This window comes from Colletotrichum acutatum (assembly GCF_030867785.1).
Source record: "Colletotrichum acutatum strain CBS 112980 chromosome Unknown BDZ83scaffold_35, whole genome shotgun sequence".
Classification (NCBI taxonomy): Eukaryota; Fungi; Ascomycota; class Sordariomycetes; order Glomerellales; family Glomerellaceae; genus Colletotrichum; species Colletotrichum acutatum.
The window spans coordinates 69,400-85,421 of NW_026849029.1; the positions used below are offsets into that span (position 1 = coordinate 69,400).

A 16,022-nucleotide genomic window follows, 5' to 3' on the forward strand; every position below is an offset into this window, starting at 1 on the left:
TGCCCATCCCATCCTCCCCGATTCCCAGACATATCACTCCCCATCATAATTACCCACTTTGGATCCTACCCTGCTCCAATGTTCAAATAGCTACCCTGTTCCTCTCTTGTACCCTCACTCGCCCAATTCCCTCGGCTGCCCATAATCCTGCTGCACCCTCGCTCCGATCGCCATCTCTCCGTCCTTCATACTCCCTTGTCATCTCATTGCACCATCCGTCGTCTCTTTCTGCCTTCTGGCCATCCTGTCGCGTCTCCAAACCAGAGGAAGAACCCGCAATAGGAACCAGGACCGCAGTCCAGGTCGAAGGAGAAGAACCCTCTTGTTACTCTTTCGAGTACTTCATCTACACTCTACACCACTACTCCGTACTCTTCTTTACCTATCCATACCGCTTATCCGTCTACCTTACCTCACTCATACTCCATCCTTCATCTTTCGTCTCTTTTGCCCCAGTCGCGCAAATCTGCCAGAGCCAGGCCATCGCATTCTCGAAACCACTCGGGTTCCGCTTCCGAGTATCCTCGTCACAGTACCTGCCCATTCTCTTTTCTTTACCCGAAGCTCGCTACTTTGCTTGGGTAGTTATTCAGGGGTAAACCAAAAAAATCCGCCCCTCCCATCTTGTTCCCAAATCATCCTTACCCAGCTTGTACACACATACACTTGCAGGTAGATGGGAGCTCACTCTCGCTTTCACTCTCACTCCTCTGTGGTGTGTGTGAGTGAGTGAGTGGTGTGTGTCTATCCCCTGCCCTCGCTTCTCCGATCTGGCGGCGCCGTAGTACGGCGACCTTGCATCTGGTCTGGAGCCCATCCATCCATCCATCCTTCTGCTTGCCTACCTTGCCTTGCTCCTCTTCTTTTCCCCAAAAGAATATCCACATTTTCTTTTATCAGAAAGGGGTCCCGAACTGGGTCTAGCACGCCTCACCCGCGTGATCCTCGCCGACTCCCAGGACTCCCAGGGGCAGCAAGGAACCACTTCTCACCACCCGCACCTGGATGCCCCCAGTCCCCTGACAGTGTCAAGGTGCAAAAAATAAAAATACAGACGCGCCGCGCCTTGCCTTGCCTCACTTTGTTTTTTCCTCCTTCTTGCTTGTCACCAGTCAACTTAATACGTCGAAGCGTTTCTTGGACGAGGGACTAATGGGTCTTTTCTCTATGCAGCATCACCCCCACCATCAGCCCCAGGGTCACGCACCTACACAGCAGCAGCAGCAACATCTGCAGCAGCACCAGCAACATCCTCGACCCTCGAGCGTTGTTCATCAACAGCATCATCCCCAGGCCCAGTCACAGCAGCATCCCTCCTACGCCTCCGCCGGACACCCAATTGCTCCCGCCTACCAGCAGCAGCAGAGCCAGCCCTCCAACGCCCAGCAGCACTCCCAGGACGGCCTTCCCTACTACGCTCATCCGAGTCCCTACAGTACCCCAGGCGCGACAAGCGGATACACATCCGCTGGTGAGTTTTCCTTCTTTCCTTTGGTATCCTTACCTCGCTCAGCGCCTGCAAAAAGAGAGACGCGCGCAAAAGACACGCCAAACACTGAGAAAAAGACGCGTCTTCTGCTGCCTTCTCTCTCTCGCGGCAGCTTCCTCTCGACAACTTCAAAGTTCACAACCGTTAACCACTGGATAGCAGACCAATCCGACATGATGGCCGCCGCTCAAATGCCGAGACCACCTTACCCTCCCATGTCCTACCACACACCGCAGTCGAACTCGCCCGCGTCGGTAGCCTCGCCTTCCCAACATGACCAGCACAGAAGCATCTACGGCCAGCCGCCGTCTCAACCTCTCCAGCAGCACATGTATTACCAGACGCCGCAAGCCCACTACCCGTCGATGCAGGCGCAACCCCAACAGTCTCCCTACGCGCAACACCAGGCCCAGACGCATCAGTCCATGTCTTCGCAGCCCAACATGATGATGTCTGCGCAGTCCCAGCAGCAGCAGCAACACATGCCCCAGCACCAGGCGCAACAACACCAGGCTCAGATGACCAACAGCCCGCGCGGCCAGATGAAGACGGAGCCCCAGGTGCCTTTGCAGCTCCAGAAGCCCCAGACAACTCCTATGCAACACCAGCAGCACCCCCAGAACGGCGCTGCTCTCAACACCCCTACAGGATCGACTCCTGGCGGTGTCAACCCTAACGCGGCGCCCGGTCCCATCCCGGCCACCACACCTTTGGTTGTCAGACAAGATCAGAACGGGGTTCAATGGATCGCGTTTGAGTACTCTCGCGACCGCGTCAAGATGGAGTACACCATCCGCTGCGATGTTGAGTCGGTCAACACGGACGAGCTCTCAGCCGAGTTCAAGACGGAGAACTGTGTCTACCCCAGGGCCTGCTGCCCCAAGGACCAATACCGAGGCAACCGCCAAGTATACGAGACTGAGTGCAACACGGTCGGGTGGGCTCTTGCTCAGCTGAACCCTCCTCTGCGCGGCAAGAGAGGTCTTATCCAGCGCGCCGTGGACAGCTGGCGCAACAGCAACCAAGACCCCCGGCTCCGAAGCCGAAGAGTGCGCCGCATGGCCAAGATGAACACCCGGAAATCGGTTCAGGGCGGCCCTCACCCTGCTCACATGGGCGGCCCCAGTCCGCCAGGGATGGCTCAAGGTGCGGGTGGCATGGGCCCCGCGGGTGCATCAGCCAAGATGCCTGGAATGAACATGGGTCATATGCCGCACACCAACGCTCCGGGTGGAGGGGATGAAGTCGGTATGTTTCACCAGATGTGATTAAGAAGCCCTCCGCATCTGCAGCGTTTGCAAGCCCAGTCGTTGTTTGTTGTTGATTGTCGTTGCATCGCACATACACACCACTGCCCGGCACAACCCCCAAAGATCGTTGATTATGTGATACCTTTCCCCCCTTTCATCATCACCAAGTCTTGTCGGCCGTGATCCTAGAGCGGACACGAGCTTCATCACCAAACACATACAAATTTTTTTACCTCTGTGCCTTTATTACATTATTACTCTGCTAGTTGGTCAGACGTCTCGGGAATGGGTTCGTTGCACTTTTTTGTCATTTTTCTTGCGCTCCTCCTGTTGTTGTATAGCGCCGGGCTTTTTCGGCCGCATCAAAGCAACTTGCCACCACCGATACAGCAAAGCTCGCCGCGGGTCGAGAGGGATTTCCTTTTCTCTACGGCACAGATCTGTACATTACCATAGTTGCGCTGCACGCAGTTGCTGCTGTTGCTGTCGTTAGTCACCTCACCCGAGTTTGTCGGGCAACAAGATGCGATGCCTCTTAGAAGAGACATCGGCAAAAAGTCGCATTGCTTAGCGTTTTTGGCATTCCATCCCCAATCCTTCTGCGTCCCAATAGCATGGCTTTCGGATGAGGGGGGGCTTTTTCTCGTAAAAGAGAGAATCGTCCTGCCTGTCCCAAAGACCTACTCTTATGCCACTCTTGTACCTCCAGAGAAAAAAAGCAACAAACCCATCCCGATCCTCCCTTTGTCGTCCTGAGCGTTTCGCGTTGCCGTTGGTTCGTGTTGTCAGGGTTGTCGATCAAACATGTTTACCCCTCCCACACTCCGCTCGTCTGCATACGTCCTCCCGAAACCAGTTTCCAATTTTTCTTCATTGTAACGTTGGCTGACATTTACTGTCTTGAAATAGGCGATGGCGAATACATGGACGAACACCATCACCACCACCAGGCCCCCGCTGGCCAGGAGGGTGGCGACGTCAGACAGTCGCAGGTCTTTTCCGGAAGCTACGGCGGTCATGGAGGCTACCCGGCACCCAGCTCCGGCTCGATGCCGCACATGGGCAGCAGCTCCCACGCCGGCGCCATCTCTGCTCGCCGCCACAGCCGTAGCGACAACGGCGAGCCCGAGGATCTGTTCCCCAACATCCCCGAGGCCAAGAAGCGCAAGTTCATCCTTGTTGAGGATAATGTCCGCGGTTCGCGTCTGCGTGTTAGAGTCACTCTCGACGGTGTCGATACCAAGGAGATTCCCGACTCCTTCCGTAAGGGCGCTTCCGTCTTCCCGCGGTCGTACTTCCCGCGTGAGATGCAGAGCCCGCCGCCGTCTGCCACCGGCACCAAGTTCTTCCAGGAGGATGCCGACGAGGAGGACGATGGTGTTGAGGACACCGAGGGCCGTGGCTCCCGCCGAGGCCGTGGAAACAGCAAGTCTATGGTCAAGGTCCCCATTGGCGAGAACACCGAAGGCGAGGTCGCCATTCCCCGCATGAGGAAGAGTGTCCGAGGCAAGGAGGTCCGACTCAACGACCTCGGATACCGCATGGCGTGGCTGCAGAGCAGAGTCTTTGCGGGACGGACAGTCTTCCTCCAGAGAGCTCGTAAGTTTTGCTGTGTTGGGTAGGAAAAGAGAATGAGTGAGCTGACATGAGTTTTAGTGGACTGCTACCGCAACAAGACCCGTACTGCCATTGAGTCCATCATGCAGGATGTCAAGACGCTCGTTCCTCATTTTGAGACGCGTGTCGGCAAGCGGAAGTGGAACGAGAGAATGAGAAAGGGAGAGGCTGATGAGTAAACGTATTTTGACGTTGGACTCATAAAAGACGTTTACTCATCCGCTCGACCTTGCGACTATACGTTTACTAGTGTGGGTTTCTTCTCACTACGCACATAACCGCATTCCTTTATTCGCCATGGACCTCAACATTCAGCATCATCAAAGCGAAAGTCACCATGCTCGCTCGTCAATACGTTTTCAGTGCTTTTCAGTCTCGTTTCCGCGCATTGTTAATACCGACGTCTCACGACCACACACACTCACACATTGCACACCGCACACAGCTATACGCAACCAAAAAAGGGTGCCCATTTTGTATCATAATGTGCCCGACACTACGACAAGTTTATAAAAGACGGAGGCTAGGACCAGGAAATGACGTAAAAAGTAACACCCTGCTTTCAGAAGAGGGTAGATGGATTTCCTAGGTTGACGACTTGACGATGACAAAAAACAAAACTTTTCTTCTTCTCTACGATGGATGACCGATTTTCTTTTTACTTTTACCTGGAGGGTGGGAGGATGCTGTTTTGGTCAGACAAAGAAGCATTTTGTCACGCAAAAAAAATTTCCGTTGACAAAGCAAAGAGTATACGGGCTTTGCTACGACGCCTTGGACCCCCTACGACAAGACATGAGGAGGCTTTCTACTCTTTTTTCTCTTTCTCGCGCGGCATCAGTCTGTTGATCATTTCTGAGTATGAAAGGTGGATGAAGTGGAATGGAGTCTGCGACGCTTTTTCGATTGCCTCTCTGCTTCCCACTTCTCGGTACATTTTTTCTTTTCCCTTTTCCCCAGCCCGGTTCTCATCAGGGTTTCACTCTCCGCTTTCGTCCTTTCTCCCGGTTCGATTTTCTCGTCTTGTTTTCCATTTTTCCGATTTTGAGAGGCGTCGGAGAGCGTACTTGCTGGTAAGGATATGCTTGTTTCCCGGCGGGCATTTTGGGAAGTGCGGATGGCACAAAGGTCGGATGATGGGGAATTTCTCGTGGACAGTGTGCGTTTTTTTTTTTGGTCTGTTTTTCATCTTGGAGGGCAATGGGAATGAAGGGAATCATAGAATTTTGGTAGTTAAGAATCACTTCTTTCGGTTTACGTCTGTCTGCTGCGTACTGTGAGTGACATTGGTATGAAAAGTCAAGTTGACTGTTGAACACCACTTTGTACACTTCTCTACATCTACGCATCCTTGGCAGCAACGCCCTCATCCCTCGGCGGCGCCCTCTTCCCCCTCTGAAAAACAAACAACGCCTCATCCTTGCCAGCAAAACTCGGCAGCGAAATCTGCACAACCTTGATCCACTCAGGCTGTTCCCTCGCCATATACTCCGCCATCGTCATCCCCCGGAAGCCCGTGTACCCGTTCCCATTCTGCGTGCCCACGACGGCAATCGTGTCGCCCTTGTAGGCCTCCACCAGCCCGCGCGTGAAACTCCCTTCCGTACCGCCTGCCACGGACCCGCCTACGACGGGGTAGACTAACAACATCACCATATCCTTCCCGCCCTCGTGTGATTTCAGGAATGATACGCCGTCGGAGGGGATTGTATCGGAGACCCAGTTTGTCCGCCATTCTGATTGCAGGTTATCGACGGGATAGACGGTGAGGTTGTAGAGACGGAGCATGTGGGTCCAGTACCCGTTCCCGGAACCGATGTCTGCTATCGCGCGGCCGAAGGCTAGCAGGCGGAGGATGGAGAGGGCTTCGTGGGAGGGGGTCGCGCAGCCGAAGTGGTGCATTAGGATGGGGAGGACGTGGTGGGATTGGAGGGGTTGGGAGGGGAGGGGCCCGGCGTATTGGAGGGAGAGGGCGGACCAGGACCAGAAGTCTAGGGAGGGGTTTGGGGGGAGGGAGGTTTGGGGGTTTTTGCATTTTGGGATTGCGTCGAGGTTGGGGAGGGATGGATGGATGTAGCGGTTCGCGAGGAGGTGGGAGGCGGAGAGGAAGCGGAGGGAGGACTTTTTTGCGTTTGCGAGGTGGGATTTTAGGGCTTGCGGGGTGGAGGTTTTGGGGGAGAAGATTTGGATGTAGGACTGGATGTCTGCTTGGGGTGGAGGGTCGAGCTGGTGGTTGTTAGTCTTTGTAGCTGAGATGAGGTTGAGGGTGGCGGGGGTGGTGATGGAGGCTGACGATGAGGGAGATGAGAAGATGGTGGGAGAGACTGGCGATGGGGTCGTGAGATGGAGAGAGGCGAGAGGCAATGATGTTGGAGTATTATATGATAGGATCCATGAGAGGAATCAGAGTCAAAGGAGAGAGCTGTTCGTGACGTGAAAAGGGGGTTTCAGGGCGGGAAGAGCCTGGTGGTATCATGGAGGGAAAAGGAGGAAGGGGGGAAGAATAAGTGTGTGTGTGAAGACTGAGCTGATACAAGAGGAGGTTGATATCCCAACGTAGGGAAAGGAAGGGATTGCGCAGAATACATAAATACAAGAGACAACAGAGACCGCTCAAACGTACCGGCTTCCCCTCCTCGTCGCGATACCACGCATGCAACCCGTTGACGCCGCCCATGCTGACGACGCGCTGGACCTCGGCGAGGCGGACGGCCGTCATGGCGTGGTAGACGTAGGTGTCGCGCTCGGGGAGGTTAAAGGTGACGACGGTGGCGGCGTAGAGGTCGTTCTTGGCCAGGTGGTCGAGGGCGCGTTGGCGGCGGGTTGGGTCGCTTGCGTATTCTTCGGGGGTGAAGGGCGGGTTGGAGCCGACGCAGTAAGTGAAGGTGCCGTTTGGCTTGGGGGCCTTTGGAGGCATTTTTGGTGAGTTCTTCTCCGGGGGGGAAAGGCGTGGACGTTTGGATTGTGGGTGATGAATGAGGTGAGATTGTGAGGTTTTTGTCTGTGGTGGTTGTGAGTGAGGGGTCAGAGGTGAGGGATGAGAGATTTACCAAGACTCGGGGTTTGAGATTTGTAATACAATCGTCAAGATCAGTCTCGGATCCAGATAACTTTGATACCACGAGTCGTCCAAGAGAAAATTCCCTGTTGTGACTGTATTCGCAGTGGGAGGACGTTGGATGGTGGCCGGAAGGATTCGAGATTCGGACCCCCTTGTCGTCAGCGCTGGTGCCGAGTTTTCGGGGCCGTGGTCTCGGAGCGGACGGCATGACGTCGTTGGTTTTTGTTTCGGTGAGTGCTTGGGTCCCGCTTTTCTCGGTGTATCGGGGACGGTGTCAATGCGTTGATAAGGACCGTCAATGGCACAGTACGGAGTTTGTGGATGGGGGTGCTAGCCGACCCGAGGAGCCGACCAGGTTTGGTTTCTTCCATTACGATTTTCTATTTCCCTTAGCCTACATTCTAGAAGAGCGAAGACTAACAATTCAGTAAGAACAGTTGTTGACATAGACGTTGCCCACTAACCCCAAGTCAGCAACTGTCCCTTTTGGTCGCCAACTAGAGCCAATCTGTCGGGACGTCGGGGGCCAAATTTGAGTGCCGGATTCTCCACGACGAGGAGGCGGAGAAACGCGGAGAAATGCTGCGGCTCCGGTCTGGCACCTAGGCTATGCATACCCTAGGTAGATACCGCAGTCGAGTAATTCGTTGGCTCAAGGTCTTGATAGACTTGACTCAAGGAGCCAAGCTAGCACTGCCAAGACCACTCATCAGAATCGACATTGCTGGACTTTGGCCTAGTGAATCGAGCCACCAGCAGAGTGTTCCCTCAATGTGGAATTACACAGCATCACAACGTGACTTCTGCATATTCGGCATGGGCAAATGGATAGCTCGGAACTCGGATGTTTACCAAAGCCAAACATCCTCCCAGCATCACATCCCGTTCATCTGGTATCCATAACCTCCTCGGGAATTGACCGCACCCAACAACCCCGGAACCGCTCCTCACGGGTCTTGTCAAAACTTCTCTAATTCTCCCCCACACCACCCAACCCCAAATCCCTCCACATTGCTCCCCAAGTGCCAGGGTAGGGCCGATTCTTGCGGAGCGTTTGCGTGTGCGGGGTAGGCCAACCCAGCCCATTGGATCGGACCTGTTATGCCATGTTACGCTGTATCCATCAACGACAAATAAGCTACTGATTTTTTTCTTCTTCATCATGGCCGTCCTGGCCCCGGGCCTTGGCACCCATGGCTTTGGTATCACGGCGAACGACCACTTCGGAGTTCGTCGTCTTTCGTTTGACAAAGTGACGTAGCCCACTACGCTAGCCTGGAGGCCATCCCCGGCCGGCATTGGTCTCGTGGCATAACGCCGGGATCATCACCCTCGAGGGGTCGAGCCATGGTGGGCTTCATCTCGCAGCATGGAGAAAGACCCAGAGGTCCAATGTCCGACCTTCTCCCGGCCCCGCAGTCGATGGTCCAAGTACATAATGGCCAGAAGCCACCCTGCCTCTCGTCGATCTGACGAGACGATAGCTGCAGCGTATGCTCGTCAAGATACCGTCGGCCACCACAGCTTAGCTCCCGGACCTCAACATGACCCGACTCAACCTGCTCGCCACCCTCTCTACGGCCTGCGCCACGGTGTCCGCCCTGGTCCCGAGACAGGCCGTCCCGGCCAACACCACCACCGGCACCGTCCCCACCGTCGACCTCAAGAACGGCTCCTACTATGGCGTCTACAACGAGCCCCACGACCAGGACTTCTTCCTCGGCATGCCGTACGCCCAGCCCCCCGTCGACAACCTCCGCTTCCGCGTCCCGCAACCCCTAAACTCGTCCTGGGACGGCACCCGCAACGCGACGGAGTACTCCCCGCTCTGCTTCGGCTACGGAAGCGACACCTGGGTCCTCGGCAACCACGTATCAGAAGACTGCCTAACCATCAACGTCGTCCGGCCCCACGGCGTCGCCGCGGACGCAAAGCTCCCCGTCGCGGTATGGATCCACGGAGGCGGCCTCACCAACGGCGGCAGCGCCGACCCGCGCTACAACCTCTCCTTCATCGTCGAGCAAGGCGTACGCATGGGCTCCCCCTTTGTCGCCGCCAGTATCAACTACCGCCTGCACGCCTGGGGCTTCCTCTGGAGCGACAAGATCAAGGCCGAGGGCGCGGGCAACCTCGGCTTCCGCGACCAGCGCCTGGCGCTGCACTGGGTCCGGGAGAACATTGCCGCGTTCGGGGGTGATCCGGCGCACGTTACCTTGTGGAGCGAGAGCGCCGGCTCCCGCAGCGTTGCGTCGCAGATGTTGGCCTACGGAGGGCGGGACGAGGGGCTCTACCGCGCCGCGATCCTGCAGAGCGGCACCGGTCTCGGGACTGACTTCGGCGAGGTGGAGGCGTCGTCGTCTGCGGCTACGTGGCAGAATTACTACAACACCATCGTCAATAAGACAAACTGCTCCGTGGCGGCCGATACCCTCTCCTGCCTTCGTAGCGTACCGGCCTGGACCCTCAGCGACGTGCTCAACACCACGACCACGAACCCGGCCTTTACGGGCGTCGTCGATGACGAGTTCCTCGAGGCCCAGCGCCACGAGCTCGTCAACGAGGGCAAGTTCACGCGCGTGCCGCTGCTAATCGGCGCCAACTCGGACGAGGGCACGCAGTTCGGCGTAAAGGGCGTCAACACCACGGCGCAGTGGCAAGCTTACCTCCGCTCCGGCGGGGCGGGTAACCTCACGATCGAGGTGCTCTCGGCGCTGTACCCGGATATCCCGCGCCTCGGCACGCCGGCCACGCTGCAGGGCCGACCGAGCGGTGCGCAGGCGAATTTCGGCGCCATGTGGAAGCGCGTGAATGCGTTTGCGGGCGATCGCGCGCAGCATGGTCCGCGGCGGTTCTTTGCGCGCAACTGGGCTGGACCGAAGGCGAACCAGAGCGTGTACTCGTATAATTTCAACGTGCTCGTCAACGGTATGACGCCCGCTGAGGGGGTGAACCACTTCCAGGAGGTTGCGTTTGTGTTTAACAACACGGGCGGGTTGGGGTACGAGACGGCGGTGGCGGTGAACCCGTTTGAGGGAAAGCCCGAGACGTTCAAGGCGCTGGCGGAGATTATGTCGCGGATGTGGGTGGGGTTTATCACCAAGGGCGATCCGAATGCGAATGCTGGGGCGACCGGAGTGAAGTGGCCGCGGTATGATGTTGAGAACCCTCAGATTATGGGGTTCGATGTCAATGTTACCGACTTGGTTCATATTCAGCCGGATGCGTACCGCGCTGAGGCGGTTGAGTATTTGATTCAGAAGCTTTGGTCGTAAGGTCGTAGGGTTAGTGGCATCAGCAAGGAGGGGAATGCCAGTAATCGAAATAGCTAATACATGATCACATTGAAAGTTCACGGTATGGACAACATCCGGTATGACTGAACGATAATTGAATTCACTCTGGCCTATCTCACTAAGCGTACTTAAGGCCGAATAGACTGCTCCAGCTGAAAAGCTGGCAAACAAACCCCGAATACACCATAACTTTCTTCATTAACCTAAGCTTCATTACACCCAGGAAACAAACAAACACCCATCATAGACATTCCAGCAGAACCGCGTTTAAGCTCGGACCTTACGGAAGGTCGTCGGGTACGGCTTCAGGAGGTAAGTAGGGGTGTAGGTCGGGTCTGCGGTCACGGTGACGGTAGTGGTGCGCGTGACAGCGCCATCGGGTGCGGTGGTGGAAGTGGAGGAGGAGGTGGAGGAGGAGGTACTGGTGGTGGTAGAGGGAGAGCTCGAGCTGGAAGTGACAGTCGGCGTCACGGTGACGGTGACGGTGCCGGTGCTGGACGAGATGGCAGACGAGGTGGTCGACGAAGTGGTGGAAGAAGTAGGAGTCGCCGTGCTGGAAGCGGTTCTGCTGTGTCTTCCCTTGCAACGCAAGCGACGGGTACGAGGAGGCGGCATGGCGTAGTACTCATCATCCATCTCCTCCGCCCCCTCCTTTTCGTCCGCAAAGGGCACGGCAGTGCTAGTCGGCACAACCGGCTGTCTGGGATCGAGGGTCTTCGTGGCCCACGGCTTCACCAGGCGCGCAAGCTTATGAGGGCAGTCTTCGTGTGTGCAGAGGTAGGAATCGGCGTCCTCGCCGGCAGAGGGCCCGGCGGCGGCAGTCTCTACGACCAGCTGTCTGGGCTCGAGGGTCTTGGTAGCCGCCATACTCGACAGCTTGGCCTTGCGCGAACGCCTCTTGGGGCAGTCTCTGTAGGAGTCGGCGTCCTCGTCATCAGCGGAGGGCTCGACGTCGTCTGCTTCCTGTTGCTGTCTGGGTTCAAGGGTACGGGGGACCTCCATCTCCTTGGGGCACTTGTTGTGCGTGCAGAGGAAGGAGAACCCAGTCTTCTCATCCGCCTCGTCGCTTCGCTGCTTACGCGCCTGAAGCGGGGCCGTGGGTTGAGGAGAATATGCTTCGAGAGCAGCGGTCTTGGGTGTCTTTGGCTTAATCACCTCGTAATGAGTTTCGATGATAATAGGTAAAGAGGGAGGCCGTTTTGCAGGGTTAGTCGTCTCCCTAACCTCGGCGGTCGTAGTTTTGTTCCCCTTTCCCTTCCTCTTTTTGATAATCTCGAGGATGACCATGGGGGGGATATTCGCGAGAGAGGAATCCTCGGCCACGGCTGTGGTTGTCGGACGCGGACCCAAGATGGTATCGGCGTTGATGAGGGAGGGGCCGACGGAGACCAGCAGGATGCCGGCCAGGAAGGTGATGCTTTTCATCTTGAGAGTTTGTCGTAGGTTATGATCTACAAAACTGATGAAATCACAGATGTGAAAAGTTGACAGAAGTAGCAAGGGAAAAAGGAAAAGTCTGGCAGGAGATGGGCTTATATACGTATGTAGGAAGAAGCAGGCTTAAGCTTTGAAATGGAAATATTCGTTGAGGAGTCCACAAGGTTGCTTTCCCCTTTTCAGACTTTGCTAAGGAGTGGACAGAACGGTGCATAGCGGAGTAGGGCCGTCACGGCTCCAGAGATCTCATTTGCTACCTAGCTACGAGAAAAAGGTCGGCATCTATGGGGAATATATGGATTCTACATCATAGGACAGATCAGGGCACCCCAAGAGGGGCATGGTTGTGATGGAGAAAGGTTGTCAGAAGCATTTCGACGGGACAGGGATCTTCGGGGCATATATTGTTTTTCGCTTCCAGGCAGCCAGACGGTTCGTGACTTTCAAGGTGAGAGGTTCTCGATGATGGAGACGGTTGACACCACTGTAGCCACCATAATTTGAGTTTTGTGGCGGACACGATTCGTCAGATCGTCAACCTCAACGGCCTTCGTGGCTAAATGTTTGATGCACTGGTGACTTTGTATCCTCAAGGCAGAACTTTATATTTTCGATTCCAAATTGTGGACATTCTCACTTCTGTCCCCTTCAAGCTTCCGTTTCTACCCGATGTTGAGGCTATGCGTGAGCCGCTCCGTCATCAACCACTGCAGCTTCATTGACAGAAGGAGTACTTACTACGAGTCTGCAATAATCCCAAAGAAAGCATTCCCGAGGGAAAGACGACAGGACTGGAAGCTCAGCCTCTCCTACGAGGGGCCTACGAAGATCTCATACATGTATATGCCACTATTGAATATCGATGCAAGGACTGTTCACGAGACACAGACTCGTAGCCTGTGATTGCGGAACAATTCGGTAAAGACCCGCTATTCCACGCTATCTTAAACATGAGCCGGTGATGGTATCAAGAAGATTTATTGACTGTAGAGGGCATCGTGCTTGTTGCGCGTGTGAGAGTGAACATAGACAGGTCTGGGGGTGACTCGGACATGTTCACTTAGGGACCCCAAGGCGGCACCTCAACAGCAAAGCGTGCGTGATTACTGGAACATGTTAGTTGCTTCTGCTTATAGGAAGGGCTTTTTTTTTCACTTACTCTGCGTTCTTCACCGCCTTCTCAGGATCTTCAAGCGCGAATTGCTTGCAGTAGTCGACATCATACCCATAGTCCGTCGTTCCCAACACATCTCGAAAGTGCGTCGCCTCATGGATGATAGTACTAATTGAATCTCAGTCAGACAAAATCCTCTCACTCACGATTATGAGAAGAGGCAGGTGCCCTCAAGGTCGGGACATGAACTCACTCCCACTGATTCCGATGCCGACCCGCAGGCGGAAGCATCGCCTCGTTGAAGTACACACTACAAATCCTGACGTCGCCGTACGTGCCGCCAATAGTCGCGTAGACGACGGTGCTGGTACACGAGCAATCGTATGAAAATGTCGTGGCCAAATCAGGCGCGAATTTCTGTTCCAACAATGTTAACTCATATGTCCAGCATCCCGCTCTCTCTCTGGGGAAGGTAAGACTGAAAAGCCCCGCCAAACATACCTTGAAAGCCGTCAACACGCGATTATAGCGGTCGGTGCTAAACGTACCGTACCACGTCGTCTGTACATCGCTGCCGTTGGGGTTATCCTCCAGATGCTCAATCGCCGCAAATGACTTGTTTGTCGCTCGCTCGATGGCCGCTTCGAGGGTGACGATTTGCGCGGCGGTGCAGGACTTGAAGGTCGCGGCTAGGGTGCCGGACACCAGAGATAGGAGGCCTGCCAGGTGAGAGATCCTCATCTTTGTCCTGCGGTTCACAGTCCGAAGCAGAAAGCTGTCTACGACGTTGAATCAAGTCTACCTTTCTTACGAGATCGAGGATTCGCGAAGTCTTTATTGTGTAGAAAAGCGGACATGGTGTCATGTCGCTAATTCTTGGCAGACATGCATTAGGAAGGTACAAGATTGCCGGCCTCCATTCCCCGTCTACACTTTCCGTTCCAAGGTAGCGAACCGCGCAGGGATGCATTATCTCGTATTTTCGCTGTAGAGTTGCACGACGATTTCTGCATGGGTTTATCTCAACATCACCTGTCCATCGCTGAGGAGCGATATTCCGACAACATATGATCTCCATAGAGCTTGGGCACATTTCCTTGAGAACGCCATCCATTTCTAAATGATCACCTTATCTTCCAGTGGGCAAGATGCGGAAGGTTGTAAGACAACTCGCAACTGATGAGCGGGAAGCGAAGTTGAAGTCATCGATGCGCATCAGAGCTTCATTTTCAAAATGGTCCTCTCATGTCCCGTCTGAAAAGTTGGAGTGGGATAATTGCCAAAAAGCCAACATTACTGAACCATTCCTTGTTCGAACCTCTGTTCGTCGAGCCAGATGAGAGTCCGACCTAGATTCCTGAAGGGCTTTTCATGAGCACAGTCGCCCACAGTAGCAGTCACGACGCGTGCGCCTGAGAACAACCGACCAGCATGCTCAACCACCTCTTCATTCCCCGGTCACTCTGATATAAAGCCACGATCATCTCGCCGTATCCGATCTCAAGGCCAAAGACTTGGAGGTCCCTAAGCTGAAATGGCACCGCAAATCTGTCCTAGGGATCCTATAGTATAAAGAGAGCAACGAGGCTAATCGCTTACAGGTTTTTTTTTGATAGGTGCAAGCCCCTGGAAAGTGGTGGTGCGTGAAATGTTGAGTTGTTGGTGCTGGATGGTCGTCATCCGGGATCACGCAGGGTTCATCCAGCCTATTTGTAACAAAGACGGGGATTGTAAAGCAGTATGTCTCGGGCCTTTCGGAGGTCCCACATCCGCGTCCGTATATTCGCAGGCCCACACCCGGCCGGAAGGCAGCGGGCCTCCCGGACAGGAAGACTTTGTATTATACCCCTCCATCTGGTGCTATCTTCATCTTGCACTTTCTCAATCTTATCATAGCCAACAGCTTGGTCAAAATTAATCGCCTGACATTGATAATGCCTCAGTTTTGCTACCTTCTGCACGACTTCCAAACCCTACTTTCCTCAAGTACCACCTTATTGACGCAAATGAACGTCAAGCGCTGCAACTCAAGGCAAGATCAAAGCATCCCCCAAAGTAGAACCAGCCCGACGATCGTATCTCTGAAAAGATACTTGGAGAATGGTATGACTTGAGCTAGTCAGTCATAGTGAGGCAAGGCACGGTGACAGGAGATGCCACCCGTCCGACACAGATTCGATGAACCCTCAACCCCCTTCTCCAAACCCACCAACCAGCTCACGCTCCTTCAACTGCTTTCCCAACCTCAAGCAACCTCACTCAACGAAACAATGAAAGAATGCTTAAGCCGTTCAATCAGTTTACAACAGACCTGAGATATAAGCTTAAGAAAAAACATAGCAAATCGTTGTGACGCATCTAAGCTCATCCCGTAACGCCTCCTCCTCCCCCAACCCGCCCCAAGAAGCCGGCCACACACCTCCGGACAAGACCGAGCACGAAACCCCTCACCCACGAAGCTAACCTCCGTACGTCATGGTGTTCGCGCGAACTCTAAGACCAGACCGTGCAAACCACCTCACGAGACCATTATTTCTGGGCCCTCTACCCTCCAAAACCTCTGGTCTCACTCCTTCAGTCCTTCGGGATCCCATTCTCCTCTGCGGGGGCGATAATTGTTCACAGCCAAGCACGCAAAAAGTGGACGGGATGTATCATATGCAAATCCAATGGTATTTTTGTTTTCTTGAATTGACTTGATAGCCGCTGAACCCAGTCACTCCACACGTGGAAGTCATAAATATCTCTCGCTGTCCCAAAT

General features: G+C 54.7%; 5 protein-coding genes across 5 annotated transcripts; 2 read left to right on the top strand and 3 right to left on the bottom strand.

Moving 5' to 3' along the window:
* Window positions 1–1,020: 1,020 nt before the first annotated feature.
* BDZ83DRAFT_271075 (uncharacterized protein) lies at window positions 1,021–4,765 on the top strand. Its single transcript, XM_060502057.1, has 4 exons — window positions 1,021–1,471; window positions 1,649–2,737; window positions 3,649–4,338; window positions 4,396–4,765. The coding sequence occupies exons 1-4, from the start codon at window positions 1,153–1,155 to the stop codon at window positions 4,533–4,535; spliced, it is 2,238 nt and encodes a 745-aa protein (XP_060366125.1). The 5' UTR covers window positions 1,021–1,152; the 3' UTR covers window positions 4,536–4,765.
* An 836-nt stretch (window positions 4,766–5,601) lies between these two features.
* Window positions 5,602–7,683, bottom strand: BDZ83DRAFT_617108 (uncharacterized protein). Its single transcript, XM_060508007.1, has 3 exons — window positions 7,407–7,683; window positions 6,980–7,357; window positions 5,602–6,582 (listed from the first exon to the last, which is right to left on the bottom strand). Exons 1-3 carry the CDS (start codon window positions 7,623–7,625, stop codon window positions 5,698–5,700), a joined length of 1,482 nt encoding a protein of 493 aa, XP_060366126.1. The 5' UTR covers window positions 7,626–7,683; the 3' UTR covers window positions 5,602–5,697.
* Window positions 7,684–8,961: 1,278 nt separating this feature from the next.
* Window positions 8,962–10,689, top strand: BDZ83DRAFT_575130 (Alpha/Beta hydrolase protein; the record flags this gene model as incomplete). The annotated part of the gene is made up of 1 exon (XM_060504779.1): window positions 8,962–10,689. One exon carries the CDS (start codon window positions 8,962–8,964, stop codon window positions 10,687–10,689), a length of 1,728 nt encoding a protein of 575 aa, XP_060366127.1.
* A 92-nt stretch (window positions 10,690–10,781) lies between these two features.
* Window positions 10,782–12,521, bottom strand: BDZ83DRAFT_617112 (uncharacterized protein). Its single transcript, XM_060508008.1, has one exon. It carries the CDS (start codon window positions 12,133–12,135, stop codon window positions 10,978–10,980), a length of 1,158 nt encoding a protein of 385 aa, XP_060366128.1. The 5' UTR covers window positions 12,136–12,521; the 3' UTR covers window positions 10,782–10,977.
* A 686-nt stretch (window positions 12,522–13,207) lies between these two features.
* Window positions 13,208–14,002, bottom strand: BDZ83DRAFT_751125 (uncharacterized protein; the record flags this gene model as incomplete). The annotated part of the gene is made up of 4 exons (XM_060514014.1): window positions 13,208–13,253; window positions 13,307–13,429; window positions 13,515–13,678; window positions 13,763–14,002. The coding sequence occupies 4 exons, from the start codon at window positions 14,000–14,002 to the stop codon at window positions 13,208–13,210; spliced, it is 573 nt and encodes a 190-aa protein (XP_060366129.1).
* Between the last annotated feature and the right edge of the window lie 2,020 nt (window positions 14,003–16,022).